This window comes from Peromyscus leucopus, chromosome 19, assembly GCF_004664715.2.
Source record: "Peromyscus leucopus breed LL Stock chromosome 19, UCI_PerLeu_2.1, whole genome shotgun sequence".
Lineage (NCBI taxonomy): Eukaryota > Metazoa > Chordata > Mammalia > Rodentia > Cricetidae > Peromyscus > Peromyscus leucopus.
In genome coordinates this window covers 40124412-40142587 of record NC_051079.1, presented here as the reverse complement: position 1 = coordinate 40142587, position 18176 = coordinate 40124412, and the positions used below count along the sequence as shown (strand labels likewise).

Here is an 18176-nt window from a genome sequence, read left to right as displayed (position 1 = left end):
GCTTTGTACACAAATTTATGCATAGATATTTAAAATAATTATTTACTGTGACCTAAGAGTTTAAGCAGCTACAAGTGACTAACCACAAAAAATAAATAAATAAATAAAATAAATAAATAAAAAAACCTGGTCATGTAATTTTAGTTAGAATTATAATGTGCTTTTAAAATTGAATCCAAATCTAGGAAGCAAATAATTATGAGGATTTTAATAATTTCTTGTCATTTGTGAAGACACCCACTTAATGACTAAAAGTAGAAAGAAATTAATTATCTATAAACTCAATGTCCTTACTTTTCTGAAGAAAAAAAATGTAGTTGTATATGTTTATATGATTAAACAAGGAGAATGAGTTATATGTAAAGAGCAACCAAATATCTGTATATCATACATACTCAGAGATTATGACCAAGCAGATATTAATACTTTAATTCAATACTTTTTATCTAGTTGTATTTTACTAAAGACCTAGGGCAGGGTAATGAATAAAATCTGCTCCCAGCCTACATTAGATACTATGGTTGAAATGGCGAACACTGAGCATCACACACCTACCTAATGTACTTCCAACATTTGGGAGGCCTTTCAGGGAAAAGACAGTATAAAACACAGCTTTCTCATGAGCATCTTGAGAATTTGCCTAGGAAGTGTTGACCTTGGTTTCAACAACATTGCTTTTTTAAATACAACACATTGCACAGAGTAAATACTTAACATGATGCCCATGCTGAGTTCCATTACAGAATGATGATCATTGACTTTCTTTAGAAACTCTACATTAAAAAACAGTGGCATCCTAAATCAACAGTTCTCAACCTGTGGATCAAGACCCCCAAAAGGGTGACATATCAGATATCCTGCATATAAGATGTTTACATCATGATTCATAACAGTAGCAAAATTACAGTTACTAAGTAGCAGGAAAATAATTTTATGGTTGGAGGTCACCACAACCTGAGGAACTATATTAAAGAGTCACAGCATTAGGAAGATTGAGAACCACTATCCTAAATAATAAATGTCATGATGGCTGTTTTTCTTCAGTTTATAAACAACTTAGTGTTCTTATTTCTACTTGTAAAGTTGCTCTCAGAAATGAATTTCTAGAGCAGTCAACTTTCCAGCCATCTTTTCAGAAGCTGCTGCTGAGGGCTTTGAAAACTGCAGCCATGCCCTCCGGTGACGGGACCCCTCCAGAGCTTCACTTCAGTCGGTTCACTCAGTCATTAAGCATACGGGGAGAGAATAACATCTGCAGGCTGTGGTGCGGACTTTTCCTGTTTGACACCACAGAAGGACACCAACTTCACTTTGTAATTAACCAACATAAGCAGGAAAGGACTCAGAGCGGAGAAGCCGGAGGAGAGGGCTGTGAGAACAGCTGGAATAAAGGCGTACACTGCCAAGTCCTTCAAGAAATAGACCAAGATGAAGTGAGAAACCCAGAGCGGAGTGATCAGCAACATTAACAAGATACTGAATTTGGCCCCTCGAAGGACCTCGGTTTCTGAATCATCGTCTCCAATCCAGATGTCACCATATGTCATCTTTTTCTTCTCTAAAAGAAGGAAAGCCATCCAGAAACAGACAAAGACTAAGACAGCTAAAGGAAGAATATCGATCAAAACTAAAAATATTTTCCCATAGTAAAGCTCTACCTGCTCGTTTCCAAAGCCGGTCAAGCAATCCACGTAAATTCTGTTAGTAGACAAAGAGCCTGTATCATTTCCAGGATTATGGTGTTCTGGTTTTCTAGTATATATCAACACTGGGATATACACCGCCACACCAGCCACCCAAAGTGCAGAAATCCCCTTCAAGGAGTACTTCTGTTGGCTCAGGCTTGCAGCCCCGCTCAAGGGGTAGACGATTTGGTAAAGCTTCCGGAGGTAGAGCAGCGCAAAGTGTAACATGAACCAGATGGCCAGGGAAGTTGTCAGGGCCGAAGTGAAGTGCAGAACTTTGCAGCCAACTGAATCCAGCAAGATACCAGAAGAGTAAACGATCTTGAGGATGTTCACCACCAGGTTTTTAATAAGGTGGACAAACACAAGGCTGATAATGAGAAGAAAGGATGTCTGCAGGCCCCCCGTGATGCACTTGCTTGTGGAATAAAATAAACATGCGTTTCCGACGAAGCTCACGAGGATGAGAACGGCACAGGAGATGATCTCAAGCGCGTCTGCAGAGGGCTTCATGGCAGATGCTGAACCGTGACTCCAAATATCTTCTCTGCAACTTCGTTCATCAGGCTTTCAGAACTCTGTACGTGGTCTTTACTGACACCAGCTGAGCGTTTTCTGTCCCCGCTAGGTTGACAAAATCCTTCCTTGGTATGCTGTCACTGTTTCGGCTTAGTCTGTGGCAGAATTCTGCTTGCTTCGGTGACCAGCTGTTGAAAACAGACCTGCTTCCCAAGAGAGGTCTGTTTTATCCTCTCCAGGGACTTTTAACAGTGACGAGAAAGGCACAGCCAGCACCGTGTAATTAAAAATTCCCAGAAATGTATTTATAGTGTTGCCATACCTAAATATGTCATTCCTTTCTAGGTGTGATCAGTGTCCACCAACCATAAAGAGGAGACTAAATTGTTGACAGTGAAGGAAAGGTAGCCAGAGGTTGAACTCATCACACTTCATGCATGGCAAAAAGTCTAAAGAATGAACAAGGCAGATTTCAAAATATCAAAGTGACAAATTACGAATGGGAGTAAGACGATGGGGGAGAGAGAGATTACATAAGAACATGTCATGGTTTAACTTCTCGACCATTTGTGCATCTTTTCAGAACGTCACCTGTTGTGATGAGCTCCGGGGATACAAGAGAAGATGGGAGGAAGTGTTGGGGAAGAAAGCGGAGATGGAAAGAAAGCAGGGAGAAGCGATCGAGGGAGAAGAAGAAAGGCAAATAAACATGGGATTTATGCCCACAATCAATCCTCCCAATTTGTTAACAATGGGGCAGTGATTAGTGCAACTCTCTCTCCTAGAGCACAAGGTGTGGAATGATTTCTCCCCTAGAGGTGGAGGGAGAGCATTAAGCAAGGGCAAGAACATGACACACATACATACATATCTACCTGCCATTAATGCACATGTTGGGTGAATTCTTGTTTCTCAACTAGGTCACAATGGTCCATTCTGGGGACCGACTACGTTCACGTATCATTTACCGGAGGAGATACGTTCTGAGAAATGCTGTTAGGTGGTTTTGTCATTGTGAGTGCATGACAGCGTGATTGCACAAACTGAGACAGATGTGATGGGATCCCTCCTTGAGCCACGCTGTCGTGCTGGGTGTAGAGCTGTACTTTTCCTGTACTGAAATTGTTTGTGGGTCCTGTCATCAATCATCCCACCCCGTACTGTCAAAACATGTGCCACTGCCTGATCAAGTGGTACATTGCAACTGGCTGGTACAGGCTTGAGCACCTGACTTCATTTCTTCTAAACTCTGTGTTCAGTGGCTTCTTGATGAGAGCTTATAGTTAGCTAGGATATATACATATGTATATATATTCATATATATATATGTAAATATAATATAATCTAATACAATGATATAAAACTAGAAGATATCACAAATCTAGTTTTTTTTTTTTCAAGGAAAAGCTCCTTTCAACTTTTTTAGTATAGCGTTAGTCAAACAGAAATTACAGATTACAGAGGTAGGGAATTAGCTGATACCTCATCCACCCAGTGATAAAGCCAGTATTTGTCATCTCCCAGTCTTTTTCTCGAAGGTATGGGAAATGCCTAGTGTGTATATGATAAGAAGTTTATGACAGTGTCTGGGCCCCACAATCCATGAGAATGGGAAAGAGGCTGAGAGTTGACACTTTCCTATTAACTCCATTTTCCTTAATTGATTGCTAAAATAATAGAGAACTTAGTGCTCACAGTCAATTTTCTTTCCTTAGAAACCTCAGTCATTGTCAGGTATAAGCATCCACCTTGTTTCTAACAACAATAGCAATATAAGTAATAACAACCATGATGCTTATGCATTATTATAAAGGTATAAAATTAACTTACCACCAACTTAAACAGAGTATACTCTCTTGCTTTGCAAACTTAATATGATTTGATTCTTAATATCATTCTCATATGAGAAAATATAAGATGAGAGAGCAAATTGTTCAGAGCTACCAAATGAAATGATGTAAATCCAGTGCTATGGTTTGAGTATGAAGCCCCTCCCCACAGTGACCCCTGTGTTGAAGGCTTTGTCCCTAGACGCTGGTGTTAAGAGGTAACCAGGAGAGACTGGGAAGATGGTTGAGTTGGTCAAGTGCATGCCACACAAGCATGAAGACCTGAGTTTTCTCTCCAGTACCCACAGAAAAAGCCTGGCATGGTGGTACAAGCTCAGAGTCCCCACACTGGGTCCCTGGGGCTCCCTGTCCAGCCAGCCTAGCCTAATCAGCAAGCTCCTGACCCGAGTGACAGACTCTATCTAAAAGACAAGGTAGACGGCTCCTCAAGGATGTCTCTTGAGGTTGGGCTCTGGTGTCTACATGTATAGACACACATTTGTATGTGCACCTGCACCCATGCACACATGCGTACACACCCACACCTACATTCACAGGCATCATCAAGGGATGACCCATTGATGAGTTCATAGTTGAATGGACATATTGGGGGTTGAGTCTCTGACTCCAAATCTGTGAAGTAAAGTAAAAATTTCCTCTATTTAAGTTGTGTTCTCAGTTCTTTTGGTCTAGCAGTGAAAAGCTAACAGCTTGGTGTGACTGGTTCTCACGGCTTCTCTACAAACACTGGCAAACTGGAGATCTTCTGCTGACTATTATTTGCATCTCTTTATTGATTTGCAATTGTTCCATCCAATAGATAGAGCCTATAAATGTACTTCTTTGGGGGAGAGTCTGATGTATACAAGTAACACAGATATTTGAATGGCAGTTAGTATTTTTCTTTCTCTTTCAATATTACTAGGTATGAATGTTTATACCTCCAAACCTCATAAGGAACTCCATGCATTTTGTACACCAGTTTAGGATGCCTTACTTGAAATTAAGAATAAAAAGGCCAGATCCAACAATCATGAGCCCCCACAGTGGGAGTGTTTAAGCATAGATGTAATGATAGGTCGACCATACTCTAGTGAAAAGCCTCATATCCAGGAGTATTTTGGATAGCAAAAATTATCATAAGTAGAGAAAAAGGAATACGGAGTTCAATAAGAAAAGAAGGATGTTGGATCAGGGGAACACCTGGAAGAGGGAGGGTAAATATAATCAAGATATGTATGAAATTAGCAAAGAAAAGATTTTTTTTTAAAAGAAAGAAGGCTCTTAAAGATTTTGAGGTATCTAAAAAAACTCATATTGATCTTGCCAAGTAGCTTATGGACTCCTTTTCCCCATACTAACCTTTAGGAAGATCATTTTCCCAAGCATGCTTTCTTCCTTTCCATGCCCATAGAAAATTATCCTACGTTCCAGTGTGAATGTTTCACCATTCAGAGATTTCCAGCAAATACTTTCATCAAATTCCATCATAATAAATTCATCAAACCAAAAATTTCCATCCAAATTTTCCATTCTAGCTTATCACTGTTCAGGTCAATCTTCAGTAAAGCTCCAGGTCACAGAGAGAATGTAGCTTAAGTCTTTAAATGGTGTGGCAAGGATGACCTGTGTTTCAATTGCCACTAGAATCCTAATTTGCATCTGTGACTAGTTCCTTGCCCTGACTTGTAAGTTCCCATAAGAATTACCCCAATGCTCTCACGCAGTGTTGCAAGGTTCTTCAAACTCTTCCAACCTCTGCAATGGCTTCTATAAGAACAAAATACTTGGGAAGGGCAGGGGAGATGGTTTAGTGGGTAAAGGCATGTGCTGCTAAGCCTGATGACCTGAGTTCAAGCCCCAGGACCGACGCTATGGAAGGAAAAACTCAACCACTCAAGCCCAGCAAGCTCTCCTTTCGACTTCCCCATGCTCACCACAAAAGATCTCCACACTGGAAGTTTCAAAGAACCTTGGGGCTCCTCTTAACTAGAGGCTGCTGATTAGGTGATATAGGTTGGGAAGAGGTAAAATGAAACACACACACACACACACACACACACACACACACACAAATGTAATTTATGAAAAGTATTTAGAGAAGAGAGACATCCACGTGGAAGGTATTAGTTTTAATTCCCAGACAGAGACAAGAAATCTGAAGCCTAGAAAAGCTATGCCAACTTGCCCTAACTGGCAGAAGAGGTGGCATTAAACTCCAGGCCACTTGCTTTGTCTGGTTTGGGCAGGGAAAAGGAAAAGGGCAACATGGAGTTGACTGAGTTGGAATGCCAGGTCCTGAGAAACCTGGATGCCATGCAAACCATCTCCAAGGACTACAACCAATGGGTTTCTTTAGAAGAAAACCCTTTCTCAAAAGCATGTGTGCTTCCTGGAGCAAAAGTGCCCAGAGGCAACACTCCATCCTCTACCAAGGAAGGTAACTGTGGTTACTGTAAGGGGGAATGAAAAAAAATATTCCTTTGAAAACCAAATACTGGTTCTGCCAATCCAACTTCACTGAGGTCACTTGAGAACCAAGGAGTTCAAAGGTTCTCTATGGCTTCCATTTATTTTGGCATCAGATGTAACAGAAAGAGAACTAAAGGGGAATTTATATGGCCCAGGCTATGTTCCAAATCTCAAACTGCTAAAAGTTACTTAGATTTTTACTTCAGCTCACAATTACATGGAGAGCGGTTCAGATGCAAATGCTTTCCGTGTGGCTTAGGGCAATCTAGGCTTCCTCAAAGGCACATGTGATATTCTTAAGATTTTGTCTGAAAGTTTCAAAAAAAAAAAAAAAAATCCCGGCTCTTAACTGGAGACTGCTGTTCATTTCTGTGACGTTGGGTTGGGAGGAGGTACAATACAGCATGCTGCCTTCATGTGGTCGTTGTGGCCTCACAGTAGTGCTAAGACAGACTTCACAGGCTGAGGGAAGGGCATTCACTCCTGTAAACTGAGTGTGTGGTGTAAATAAACGTCTTCTGAGGATGACGCACCTGAAACGGGATTCTAAATCTAAGTCCATATGGAGATGCTGATCCATTTTGATGAAAGTAGGCATGGGGCACACGGAGGAGAAAGGTGCTCCTGAGCAAAACTGGGCTACCTTTGCAGGATTGTTCACTAAAGGAGGAGGCCACTCCAGACTGATTCAGAATCTTTGACCTTGTAACCAGTGGCTGCCTAAAGTTACTTTTAATTCTCTGGAAGACTGTGATTGTGTGACGAGCCGGGACAGGACTAAACCGCCTAACCCCAAATTAGAAGTGAATGGAGAATAACTTCAGTCTGGATGGGGCCAGAGCAATTAAATGGTAATTGCCTTTTAGATACACTAATGTTGCTAATTATATTACTGTGCTAAGTGCTGGGAAAATGTGGATAAGAGCTCCAGGCCACTCTGGTGGGAGAAGGAGCTAAGATTTATTAAGCCTGGCAACGATACAGATCCTTCACATACATTATCTCCCGTAATCCTTACAATAACCCTACGAGGTATTAGCTTCAGTAAGGTTGAGTGATGCGATCAGTTTCACTTGGTTCAGGACTGAGTCAGATTTGTGTGGCTCCAAGAGCAGCGGGTTGGCAAGGCCTTGAGTAGGGATAGAAATTGTTGACTTCTAGATCTACTGGATTCAATAACCAGTGGATGGAAACATGGTAGCAGGGAAAGATGAGAAAATTTGAGAATTAGACCATGACGAAAACATCTCTAACTGTGAGGACCCCAGAAGTGGGAAGTTAAGAGTCCAAGAAAGGAGAGCTTCGTAGGCACAATCTGGGTCAGACACATCGGAACGCAAGAGGCCTGGAGGGGAGGAGCTTCCCATAGAAGGCATTGCTCTCATGAGCTCACCTTCTTCCATCAACACTTGGTACTGGTTGGGGTTTAGGAGGTTGAGGGGTGGCAATGGGGGCTCCGGACCCCTGAGATTGCAAGCCTTGGTGAACTAGGAAGTAGACTGGGTGGAGTAGTTTTTACACCTGAATCTTTCTAAACCAATCTATCAGACTGGCAGTCTGTCAAAGGACTACCTTCAGAATCTAAACACAGAAGACCCGGGGAAAACTGTGCGCAGACTGGAAGACTTGCTCATTCCTGCCTGCTTTGTTTCTTAGATTTCTAATGGGAGTTTCTCAGAGACATTACAGCATAAACAGATGCAAGTGTGTGCAGATGTTCACATACCCAACTCATATTCATGTGTGAATGTATTCTCACACTGCATGCTTACACACCCACGGAGAAAAATATGAGATGATCCTGGAAGTCAATCCAAACTCAGAACGTAATATAAATGTTGAAGAGTGTAGTGGGTAGCCATTGCAGCTTTGGTCTGGAAGTTCCAACCCCCACTGAGGCTTCGGTAACTGTCATGCCCACAAGGCAGGGCCAAGGGAGGGCCCTGAAGACCCGAGATCAGGAGGTGCAGTGCTCTCTTGCTGCTGGAAACCCAGATGCCAGAGGTGGGACAGACAGAGCTCTCCAGAGAACACTGCTGGACTACGCTGCATCTTTCCCAGAACCCTCAACCTACCTGTCCCTTCATTTGTAAGTTACGCCATTAAATAAATCTCCTTTTAACTACGTGGAGTGGCCTTAATAATTTCACCAATAGAAGAGCCCTAGAGAACTGCTACTTTTCGACAGTGCTACCTCCTCAAGACCATGTTCGTAACAGCAGAAGGACTTTCTGCTTGTGATGAGTAGGTTCCTCTTGGGCTCTTTGCTAAGGACTGTAATTACAAATATTGTCTTTGAGCATAAACTCAGCCTCTGAGTGCTTCTGGTGACTGTGATGATTAATTTTGAGTGTCAATTTTGACTGGATCTAAAATCACCTAGGAGACACACCTCTAAGCATGCCTGGCAACAGGAATACTGTATTTTTCTCTTTCTCCTTGATATGTAAATCTTATTGGATTCTCAGATTAAACATGTATGTTTGGTTCAAGTTCATTAACCATTTTCCCTTTAAGGATGTAACACCCCCCCCCCAAGACAGTTTGGGGCAGATAGCCCAGCTCAACCAGATCCCTTGTCGGTTGTACTCACCCACACCAGGCCTTAGGAAGAGAATCTCTGCCATTTCCAAACCCAGTGCCCTTCCTTGGAGAAATGGCGGCTAGTGGGAGTGGCAGGACAATATGCAGATGAGACTACCTGCATGATTGGCATTAAATGCAACCAAGTCCGAGAGAGAAATAAGAGCACCCATGCTACTTAGCATCTCGGTTTGACGCTTTAAAACCATAGAATCTTTCTTCCTTGGCTACATCTGTTGTCAGGGGCTCAAAGCCTTCTCAGTCTTTTCAGAGGCAGGATTAGGTGTATTCAGAGTGCGATAATTATTGACACCTTACAGAACTCTGTCTCCCAAGGTGAAGCAAGCTCGAGCACACGCTGCTTCCTGTTTTAACCCGTTTGTGGGGGTTTGTTAGCACCGCATCATCTTGGAAGGGGACATTGCCAAGGCCACTGGGTGTGGTTCATGTGCAGTTCAGGTTCACTGGATGCTCCAATTCATTTCGTCAAACCCCAACTGAGTTCTTGGCTCCTTCCACCCCTGTTATCTAGTGAAATGTAGATATTTTCCCAGCTCTCTCCTCCCTGGGTTAATCTGATTCTGAACTTGGTAACTATTATACATTCCTTCGAGTTCCCTGACTTTGAGCATTCCATTTAGACCGATAAGCCTTCAATTTTCTTTTCTATCCCACCACGGCGCTCGGGAAGTCAGTACTGCAGCTCCTCTAAGATGCTCGGAGTTTAAGAGAGTGGAAACGTGGCTCTTCGTCATCATTCTTCCCACTTAATTGCTGTCACCAAAAGCCTCAAGACTCCTAGGTCCCCCGTGTACCCTGTGTGCTGAGCCACACTGACAACCTTGTAGTGTTAGTCTCTTTGTACCTCAGTCGGCAACAGCACCCATATTTATCCCCTATTCTTGTGAGATTTCTACTCTATCACTCATCCTTCCCAAGCATTTAAGTGACAGAGACTCAGTGTCCTCCCCTAACAAACAGGAACTTGGAGTACTGTGAGGATACAGTGCTGAGAGCATCCTGAGGATTAAAAGAGATAACACAGGGCAAGTCTTCACAGTACTGGTTGGGACAAGGGCCCAGTGGATGGAGTTACTGTTGTTACTATTCTCATTGGATTATAGGCTCTGTCTTAATTAGATACACAAAATGACTCCATCATTCAGATCAGTGATGATTAGGAAATCATGACTTTCAGTGGGAATTCAGAATACCCAGATACAACCCTCTCCTTTTTATTCTTAGATAAGTCCAATCCTCAAAAGAAGAACATTAACAAGATTGTGTTAATGGCCATTATTACTAGCTGAGGTTTCCAAATTCATTTTTTTCTTTAATTACATTTATTTAGCCAGTTTTCTACATGGTTAAGTTTGATTTTGCTAATGCATGCATAAACGATCTCTCTCCCCACATCTCTCTGCTGTCACTAGAAACTAATGAGGTAGAGGTAGGGGATCAAATGATGCTGATGAAGGAGCTACTCTGAAAAGCCCAGCGGACAGGAAGAGCAAATATTCTGAAAAAGAATCACACTGGGGACCTTTAGGACATGATACTGTTCTTCATGAGGGGGGTGACAATTACTCTACCCAGAGAATTTTAGTTATTCATCTTCCCACAGTTCCAAGGTCACAATAGGACATGAAAGGCATCATAACATGAAAATATCCATCCCTGCTTATAGTAGCATCTCTCTGTATCCATTATTTTTATTTGTATCGTCCGTTGATTTTAATCTCCACCTCAGTTTGACAAGCAAATAGTGTATCCAGGTCAGCAGTGACGAGGAAATGAGGCCTTCTCAGCTGGAGTAAATCAACATCTTTGGAATCTCACTGATGCAGGAGAATTCAAACCATTCTTTAGTACAAAACAAATAAAATGAGAGTAGGTTGGAAGTGAAAATGCAAGGCTTGCCAAAGATGCAGAATTCATGAGGTCAGAGAACGCGATTCTGGATAACTGAAAAAACACAGCAGGCCATTTTGAAAATATCTAAGGATTCACAGAAATATGTAAATGAAGATAGTGGGATAAAGCTTCATGGGAAAATGATCTGACTGTCAAAGAATAGACAGGTCAAGTTGATGAAGCCCGTTAAAATGTCTTTTAAGCAAAGTTGACTCTGCCATTAATGTACTGTAAAGGCAAACTCAGTAAGGGTCTTTATATAGAGAAATGTCATCAAGTTTATTTCAAAGATTAGGTATAAATTTTATTAAATTCAGGCCATGAAGACTTATGTTTAGACTTACATTTAGAATTGCAAGGTGGTCTTTCAAGACAATTCCAGTTAGGTGTTTGGCTTATTTATTTGTTTGTTTATATATTTTTACTATTATTTCTAAAAGCACAGCTCCATGTTACATTGGCTTCATTTTTTCTGTGGTCTTCTGTATTACTCTCTTGATTATCTGTGGTACATATAATCATGTTAGCTTGAGTATATTTACAGATATTACAAAATAAAACTAAAGTGCCAAATGAATATAGTGCCTCCCCTCACCAAAAAAAAAACAAAACAAAACCTTCTCTTCATTTCCAACTACTGATTTCAGCTAGCAAATGTCCAGAGGCTAAAGAGATGTTAGAACACTATCACACGCCAAGCTTCTAAACCACATAGTTCTGCATTTTTCAGACAATTATGCCCTTTTTAAAAATAAAAATGGAGATATAGTTCAACTTTCATTAATTATCGGTACAATAACTGGTGGATAAAAAATTACAACCCACAAGGAAAGCGCCTAGTGGGATAATACATGTAGTCCTGGATGCTAGAGATGGTGGGAACGAGCCATTTTCAGCTTACACATCTCTATCCACTTGCTGTTCTGGAACCAGATAGTATAGCCTCTTAGGCCCCACCTGTCTGCAAGCACTCTGTCCAGTTCAGACTGCTGTGGGCATCCAACGCACATGCACGCCATCTTACAGATCATCTGCTGGTCTGGGGATGTTCGGCAGAAATGTCACTAAACATTCTGGTTTCAATGAGCCAAGTGCAATTCTCACATGAGAACACTGGAAAGCGTGGGAGAGAGTGGTTTCAGGTACTCTGTGGGACAGTGTTTTCCTACTTGTGCATGGGAAAGACCCTGCACCGAGCACAGATATTACACCTGACTGCTGAAAGGTTTTGAAAACCGAACAGCTTCTTGGGGCTCCCACTTGTTCAGAACAAAAGGAATCCTCGCACCACGAGGCCCTCCTCTGGAGAAGCTGGAGGTGTGATCTTTGTGGCTAGCAATACATATTCAGGAATAAAATATTCCTTTTAAATCATGCAGATACTTAGGTTGATTATCATTGAGCTTTCTGTCCTGCCTGCGTGTGTGTGTTTGTGTGTGTGTGTGTGTGTGTATGGCATATGTGCATGTATCTAGATGCCTCAGATATTCTTCTCAATTGCTCTCTACCTTATTTTGTTGTGACAGGGTCTCTCACTAAACTCAGAGTGCATCTATTTGTCCAGGCTGGCCAGCCAATGAGCTTCAAAGTTCTATCTGTCTCCACCTCCCCGAGGCTTTGATTCCAGATCGCACAGCCACACTCATCATTTTATGTAGGTGCTGAGGACTGCACTCAAGTCCTCAGGCTTGTATGGCAAGCTCTTTACGGAATGAACTATCACCCCAGCCCCATCAATGAGCTTTTATAGGCCAATTACACTTTACCCCTTCCAATTAAAAAGAAAATTAATCCAAGTTACTGATAACTTATATTTCCCTTATAATTTCTGATTAAATGGAAGTGTTCACCAATCCATCAAGGTTTCCGGAGAAAGGCATAATGGACCTTCAAATTACAGTTATTTTATTCAAGGTCTAAAAATCTCATGTTTCCCATGGAAATATGGTATTGGATAAGAAACCTGCTCAATAATTTAAGTGCCTTAACATTATTTTGATAATTCAGATCTAATAAATTTCTAGCATTTATTCTTCACAGCATGATTGAATGCATTATTTAGGACTTAAATAATTTCTCTTCCTTAAAACCAAGTTGCAAATTATTATCCTTGAAACTATTATTTGAAAACAATTTTTAAATCTACCTTCATTAATTTTTTTATCTAAATTTTACATGAAGAATTGTTCTTTTAAAATCTCCCATGAAGTTATAATTGCTTCAAATAATTTTTCAAACATTAAATTATAAGAAACTATTAAGAAGCCCAAAATCAAACTTATTGTTTGAAATCCACTTGATTTTGTTTCTGGAAAGGCACCAGTTCTTGACTTTAGATTACTTATTTCTTCTAACACATACCCAGAAGTTTCTCTGAGTTCAAAAGTTCAAGGGTATTAGCTCTGAAGCATGCCAGAGGGCAAGCACTGTTTCCAATCACCATGCAGCAACCGTCCCCACGCAGCAGCAGCAGATCCCACCAGTTCACCATGGTGCAGATGCTGCAAGCTCATGGCCTGGAAAAGGCACTTTTAAAAAGTGTGATTAAGAAGTTGAGAGGAGCTGCAGAGCTGGGGGTAGATCTGGAGGGAATCAGAAGATGTAATCAAAATGCAGTGTGTGAAATACTCAAAGAATTAATAAGCCATTTTTTAAAGTATGATATTTTTTTTCTCAAGGCAAATGCAGGAAAATGGCACTAATAACTCACAGGAAAAAGCATCCTGTATTCCTTGGTGGACGCCAGCAAAAAATACATATATTATAGAGATAAGGAAGAAAAATGGTGTATCAGACTAAACAGAGACTTAGAGAAAAATGTACCTTTCTCCTAGATGTGATGTTAAGAGTTTATCTGGAAGATATAGTCCCCTAGAATGAGGCTCTAAGGAGGCCAGGTGAAAATGCCATTAGAAGAGATTTCCTGTGCAACAGTTAAATACTCTCCAAGTTTTCCCTTACATACTGAAAGGCAAATTTTAATTTCTCTAATCCTGAAGTTATAGCCTACTTAATGACCTGGAACGATTGAAGGCGGCTATGAGGGTAAGAGCTCCTGAAATCTTTTACCCACTACTTCACACTACACAGCATCAGCTGAGCATGCTGGATGTGGCCATTGGGCTCCCAGCGGAGAGCAAGCCAAATGGAGTCCTTGTCCCCAGGAACTCATTTCTGTGAAGCTTAACATAGCTCCTGCTTTATGGAATACCCTGTTCTGTCCAATTTAGTGGCAACTGGCCACGTGTAGCGACTAAGCACTAGAAGTGTAGCCTAGTGCAGCCAAGGAAATGAACTCACGCCTAGTTCCATTTTACTCTGTTACCTTTAACTTTAAGTATCGGAGGACAAGGGGAGAAGTGTCCTTTTAAATAAAGTCAGTCCAAAGAGGCATTCTTAAAAGAGATCCAAGTAACGCTAAAGAACAGTCTACGTGAAAATACAGGGCAAGAACAAGTTTCCAGGCAGAGGGCACTGTAAGGGCCAATGTCCTGAGGTGAGAGTGAGTTCAGCAGAGCCAGAAGGACCCAAGTCAGAGGGAGGGTCTGGGGAAATGTCAGAGAGGAAAGCTGATATGTGAGTCTGCAGGGTCCCCATGTAACAGAGGATTTGGGGTTTACTCTGAAGTCTAAGAACCCAGTGAAAGAGTGCTGTGATGGTTTACAGTGAGGGAGGTCAGGCATTGGAGAGGGGTGGAGGACCAGACTGCTAGAGAGGAAGGGTAGAAAGAATGGGCAGTTAGAAGGGTATGCCACCGGCTCAGGCCTGAGGCTCCCCTTAATTTGCAGAGCAGGAACCACGGTCCAGCTCCAGATGTCACGAGGACATGTGGTGTGCATGTACTTGTTTGTGAGGAAGAAAAAAAATATCTGAGGGTGACCTCAAGGTCAGTTGAACAGCATATCACCCCAACCAGATAGTTAGGGAGATACTGGCCTTAGAATCAAGAAAAAAAAAAGTGCCCATAGTCCTGTAAGCATTCAAAGCAGAAAAGCCCTTAGAAAGTATGCTTGTGGTCAGGCGGTGGTAGTGCACGCCTTTTAATCCCAGCACTCAGGAGGCAGAGCCTGGTGGATCTCTATGAGTTCCAGGCCAGCCTAGTCTACAGAGCGAGCCCCAGGACAGGCACCAAAACTGCACAGAGAAACCCTGTCTCGAAAGAACCAAAAAGAAAAGAAAGTATGCTTATGTGTCTGTGTGTATGAGCAAATGTTTGTTTACATGTGTGTGTGTGTGCATGTGAATAATATAAGTAAAGTGTTCCCACTTCCCTCAGTCTGATAAAAAAAAAAAAAGAATCACTTTAACATTCAGCATACAACTTTACAAAACATCATAGTTACATTTCTATTGCTGTGACAAAACCCAATAACGTGTCAACTTACAGGAGGAAAGGTTTATTTCTGGCCTATATTTCCAGAGGCATGAGGGCCCATCAGCATCATGGCAGAGATGGGTGGCAGCAGGCAGGCAGGCAGGGTGACTGGAGCTGAGAGCTGAGGGCGGAGGACTCACCTCTCACAACCATAAACAGGAGGCAGAGAGAGTGAACTCCTGAGTCTTCTAAACCTCAAAGCCTGCTGTCTCTGAGTCTATCGCTGACTGATAGACTTCCTCCAGAAAGGCCATGCCTCCTAAGCTTCCTCAAACAGCCACCAACTGGGGACCAAGTATTCAAACGCCTGGACTGTGGGGGACATCTCAGGGAAGGCACAAAGGAATGCCTCCCATTCTTGTAACACTCATGGCCGCCGAGGGATACCTCAGGATAGTGTGAAGCACCATCTACATGTATCTTAACCTGCATCAGTGGTATTGACCTTCAAAGTCCTCTTCTATACCATAACCAAAGGCATGCAGCAGCAGCATGAGAGCTGGGGTGCAGGCCACTTTTTCCATTGTAAGCATTGTTTCCTTGTTTTTAAGCCCTGGATTCAACAAAGTATTCCCTGAGATGTTCACTGGTAGGAACGTCCCCCAGGGCTTCACACGTGCAATGGTATCACCACGTGTATGCATTTAACTTGAAATAACCTTGTCGAGGAAGGAAAGAAAGGCCAGTGATGGAACACAGGATGGTCTATTTATCATCCCCCTCAGAGTCTAGTAATGAACCTGGACGACAAACAGCAAGATAACTGTTTATCTCCCTGTTTGATTCCTATTTATTTCGTGGTATGGGGTTGTTCCCATGCTGGGGGCTTTCTTGGCATTTAAAGAAATGTATTTCTCACTACAGTATAGTCCTACCTCATCAGATACTAAAGGCAGCGATTTTTCCAATTTTATAGGAAAACCTGGAAGCTTTGAGTTTCTGTGAAGGTGGATTTTATGGGCAATTTAACAGGCTTTCAAGGGTCATTTTGACTAGACATAATCTTTGTCTCATACACTGAGTTTATAATGTTATAGCACCATAAGCTGGTGTCTCATTGCGTACCAATATTAAGAGAGTTGCTTCAGCATAACTCAAGAGGAAAATAACAAAGGATTGTCTATGACTACATTTCAGTCTAGAAGAATTTGCATATAAAGCTATCTTAGACGGTTTTTCTTGGGTGGGAGAGTCATCTTTTACGTGAAAGATATTTACACAAAGAAAAGGAAACACATTTCTGAGGGGCCTTAACTTTTTGTTTAGATCCTTGAAGCAATGTTTTAAATTTCAGTTTGGGTTTTTAAATCTTTGTTTACATAACCTGTGAACGACAAAGGGAAGTTTTCTCATGGAATCTGCTTACCTCTCTAGAAAGGCCTGTAAAATGAAGCTAAGCTCTTGAACAAAGAACACACGCGATCTCTCACACATGAACTGCTTTCTACTTAAAGATTATATGATCTCAAAGCCTAAACATTCTTTTGGAACATAAAGCCAGAATTTATATCTTGGCACTTGCAGGTTTAGGAACGAGGCCTAGAAAAACAAACATGTTTTCTTTAATTACTCCTCAAGGGACAGAAGTATAACTGGAGATTAATATTGTTGGTTTAAAAATGCAATCAGAAACAGGGCTCCTATAGGGAGGAAGCCTGAATCTGCACTGTGCTTTAATGCAAATAAAAAGTATAAAATAAATAAAAGGCCGCTTGATGTGCTCTAAAGGGGTTATTTCATTTACTGTTTTTGATTAGTTTTTTTTTTTTCCCTCATGTTTAAACTCCTATCAGGCTGATCATTGAAAATATCATATAACTCGAGTCACTTAATATTAGTGTGATTACTTCACTGTCAAGCTGCTCCAAGACAATCAGCTCAGTCAGGGCGACTTTCCTTCCAATGGCATTTGCTGAAAAGTTTCATAAACATCTCAGGCCGGTTTAATTCTTTCCATGGGCTTCAAGCCTCATTGACATGCAGATGAGAGTTCTATCAAATGACAGGACTGGCAGCCAAGGGAAGTGAATGAGCCTACCCACCCAGAAATGATGGCACTGTAGCCCCCGAGTCCAGAAGAACCCTGGCAAGAGTTCCCAGTGTTCTTATCCAAGCCTTCAGCAAGGCCAGGGGCTCTCGTAAAGCACCTTAGAGGATGTTCAATTCTCAGAACACTCTTCCCTGAATCCAGTGAAACATGAAACAAGAGATGTGAATAGTCTGTGCCTTAAGGAGAATGAAATTTTCGTGGTTTTCTGAAAGAAGAATCATGCCAATTAAGAAAGGCAACAGACAGGTCATGTAAAAGGGTCAGTTTGTAAACCTGCATCCTATACTCAGGGTCTGGCTGGATGAGTCTGGCTCCTCATATATCCCTATACCTTGTGCCCTGTCGGGAGCATGGGCGTGTTGAATGCCCATGCATCATACCATAGTAAGCATGGTCAACAAGAAGCTGTGAAAATTTCTGCTAATCACAGCCTCCGAGAAGCACTGTTTCCCTGAGCTCTGAAATGTGGTGCTCATCACAGACAGACCTATGGTTTTCATGACGGCTTGCCTCCATGCCCTTCTTATATTGGCCCCTCTCACAAGTCCTGTTTTACCAAAGCAGCCATTTATTTTTCTCCTCAATTTTAACTGTTAGGTTAAGCATTTTGGTGGAAAGTATATGTCATCATTGGACAGCTTAATGAACTTTTACAAACTGAAACCACCCCCTTCTTGTCCTCTTTCAGCCACTGTCTCCCCTCCCCCACATGACAAGGTGACCACATCTGCAATCACAGTATAGAAGGA

At 41.8% G+C, this 18176-nt stretch overlaps 2 protein-coding genes across 6 annotated transcripts in view; both read right to left on the bottom strand.

The window, feature by feature from the left end:
- The window catches only part of LOC114694774 (synuclein alpha interacting protein), a 139933-nt gene that overhangs the window by 80100 nt on the left and 41657 nt on the right, over positions 1 to 18176 (bottom strand). The gene's annotated exons all lie outside the window — the stretch shown is intronic.
- Positions 947 to 3131, bottom strand: LOC114694775. Its single transcript, XM_028871827.2, has one exon. The coding sequence runs from the start codon at positions 2196 to 2198 to the stop codon at positions 1227 to 1229; it is 972 nt and encodes a 323-aa protein (XP_028727660.1). The 5' UTR covers positions 2199 to 3131; the 3' UTR covers positions 947 to 1226.

Bases quoted from the DNA above. Each gene is read 5' to 3' on its own strand.
- LOC114694775 (XM_028871827.2), bottom strand. From the start codon at position 2,198: ATGAAGCCCTCTGCAGACGCGCTTGAGATCATCTCCTGTGCCGTTCTC.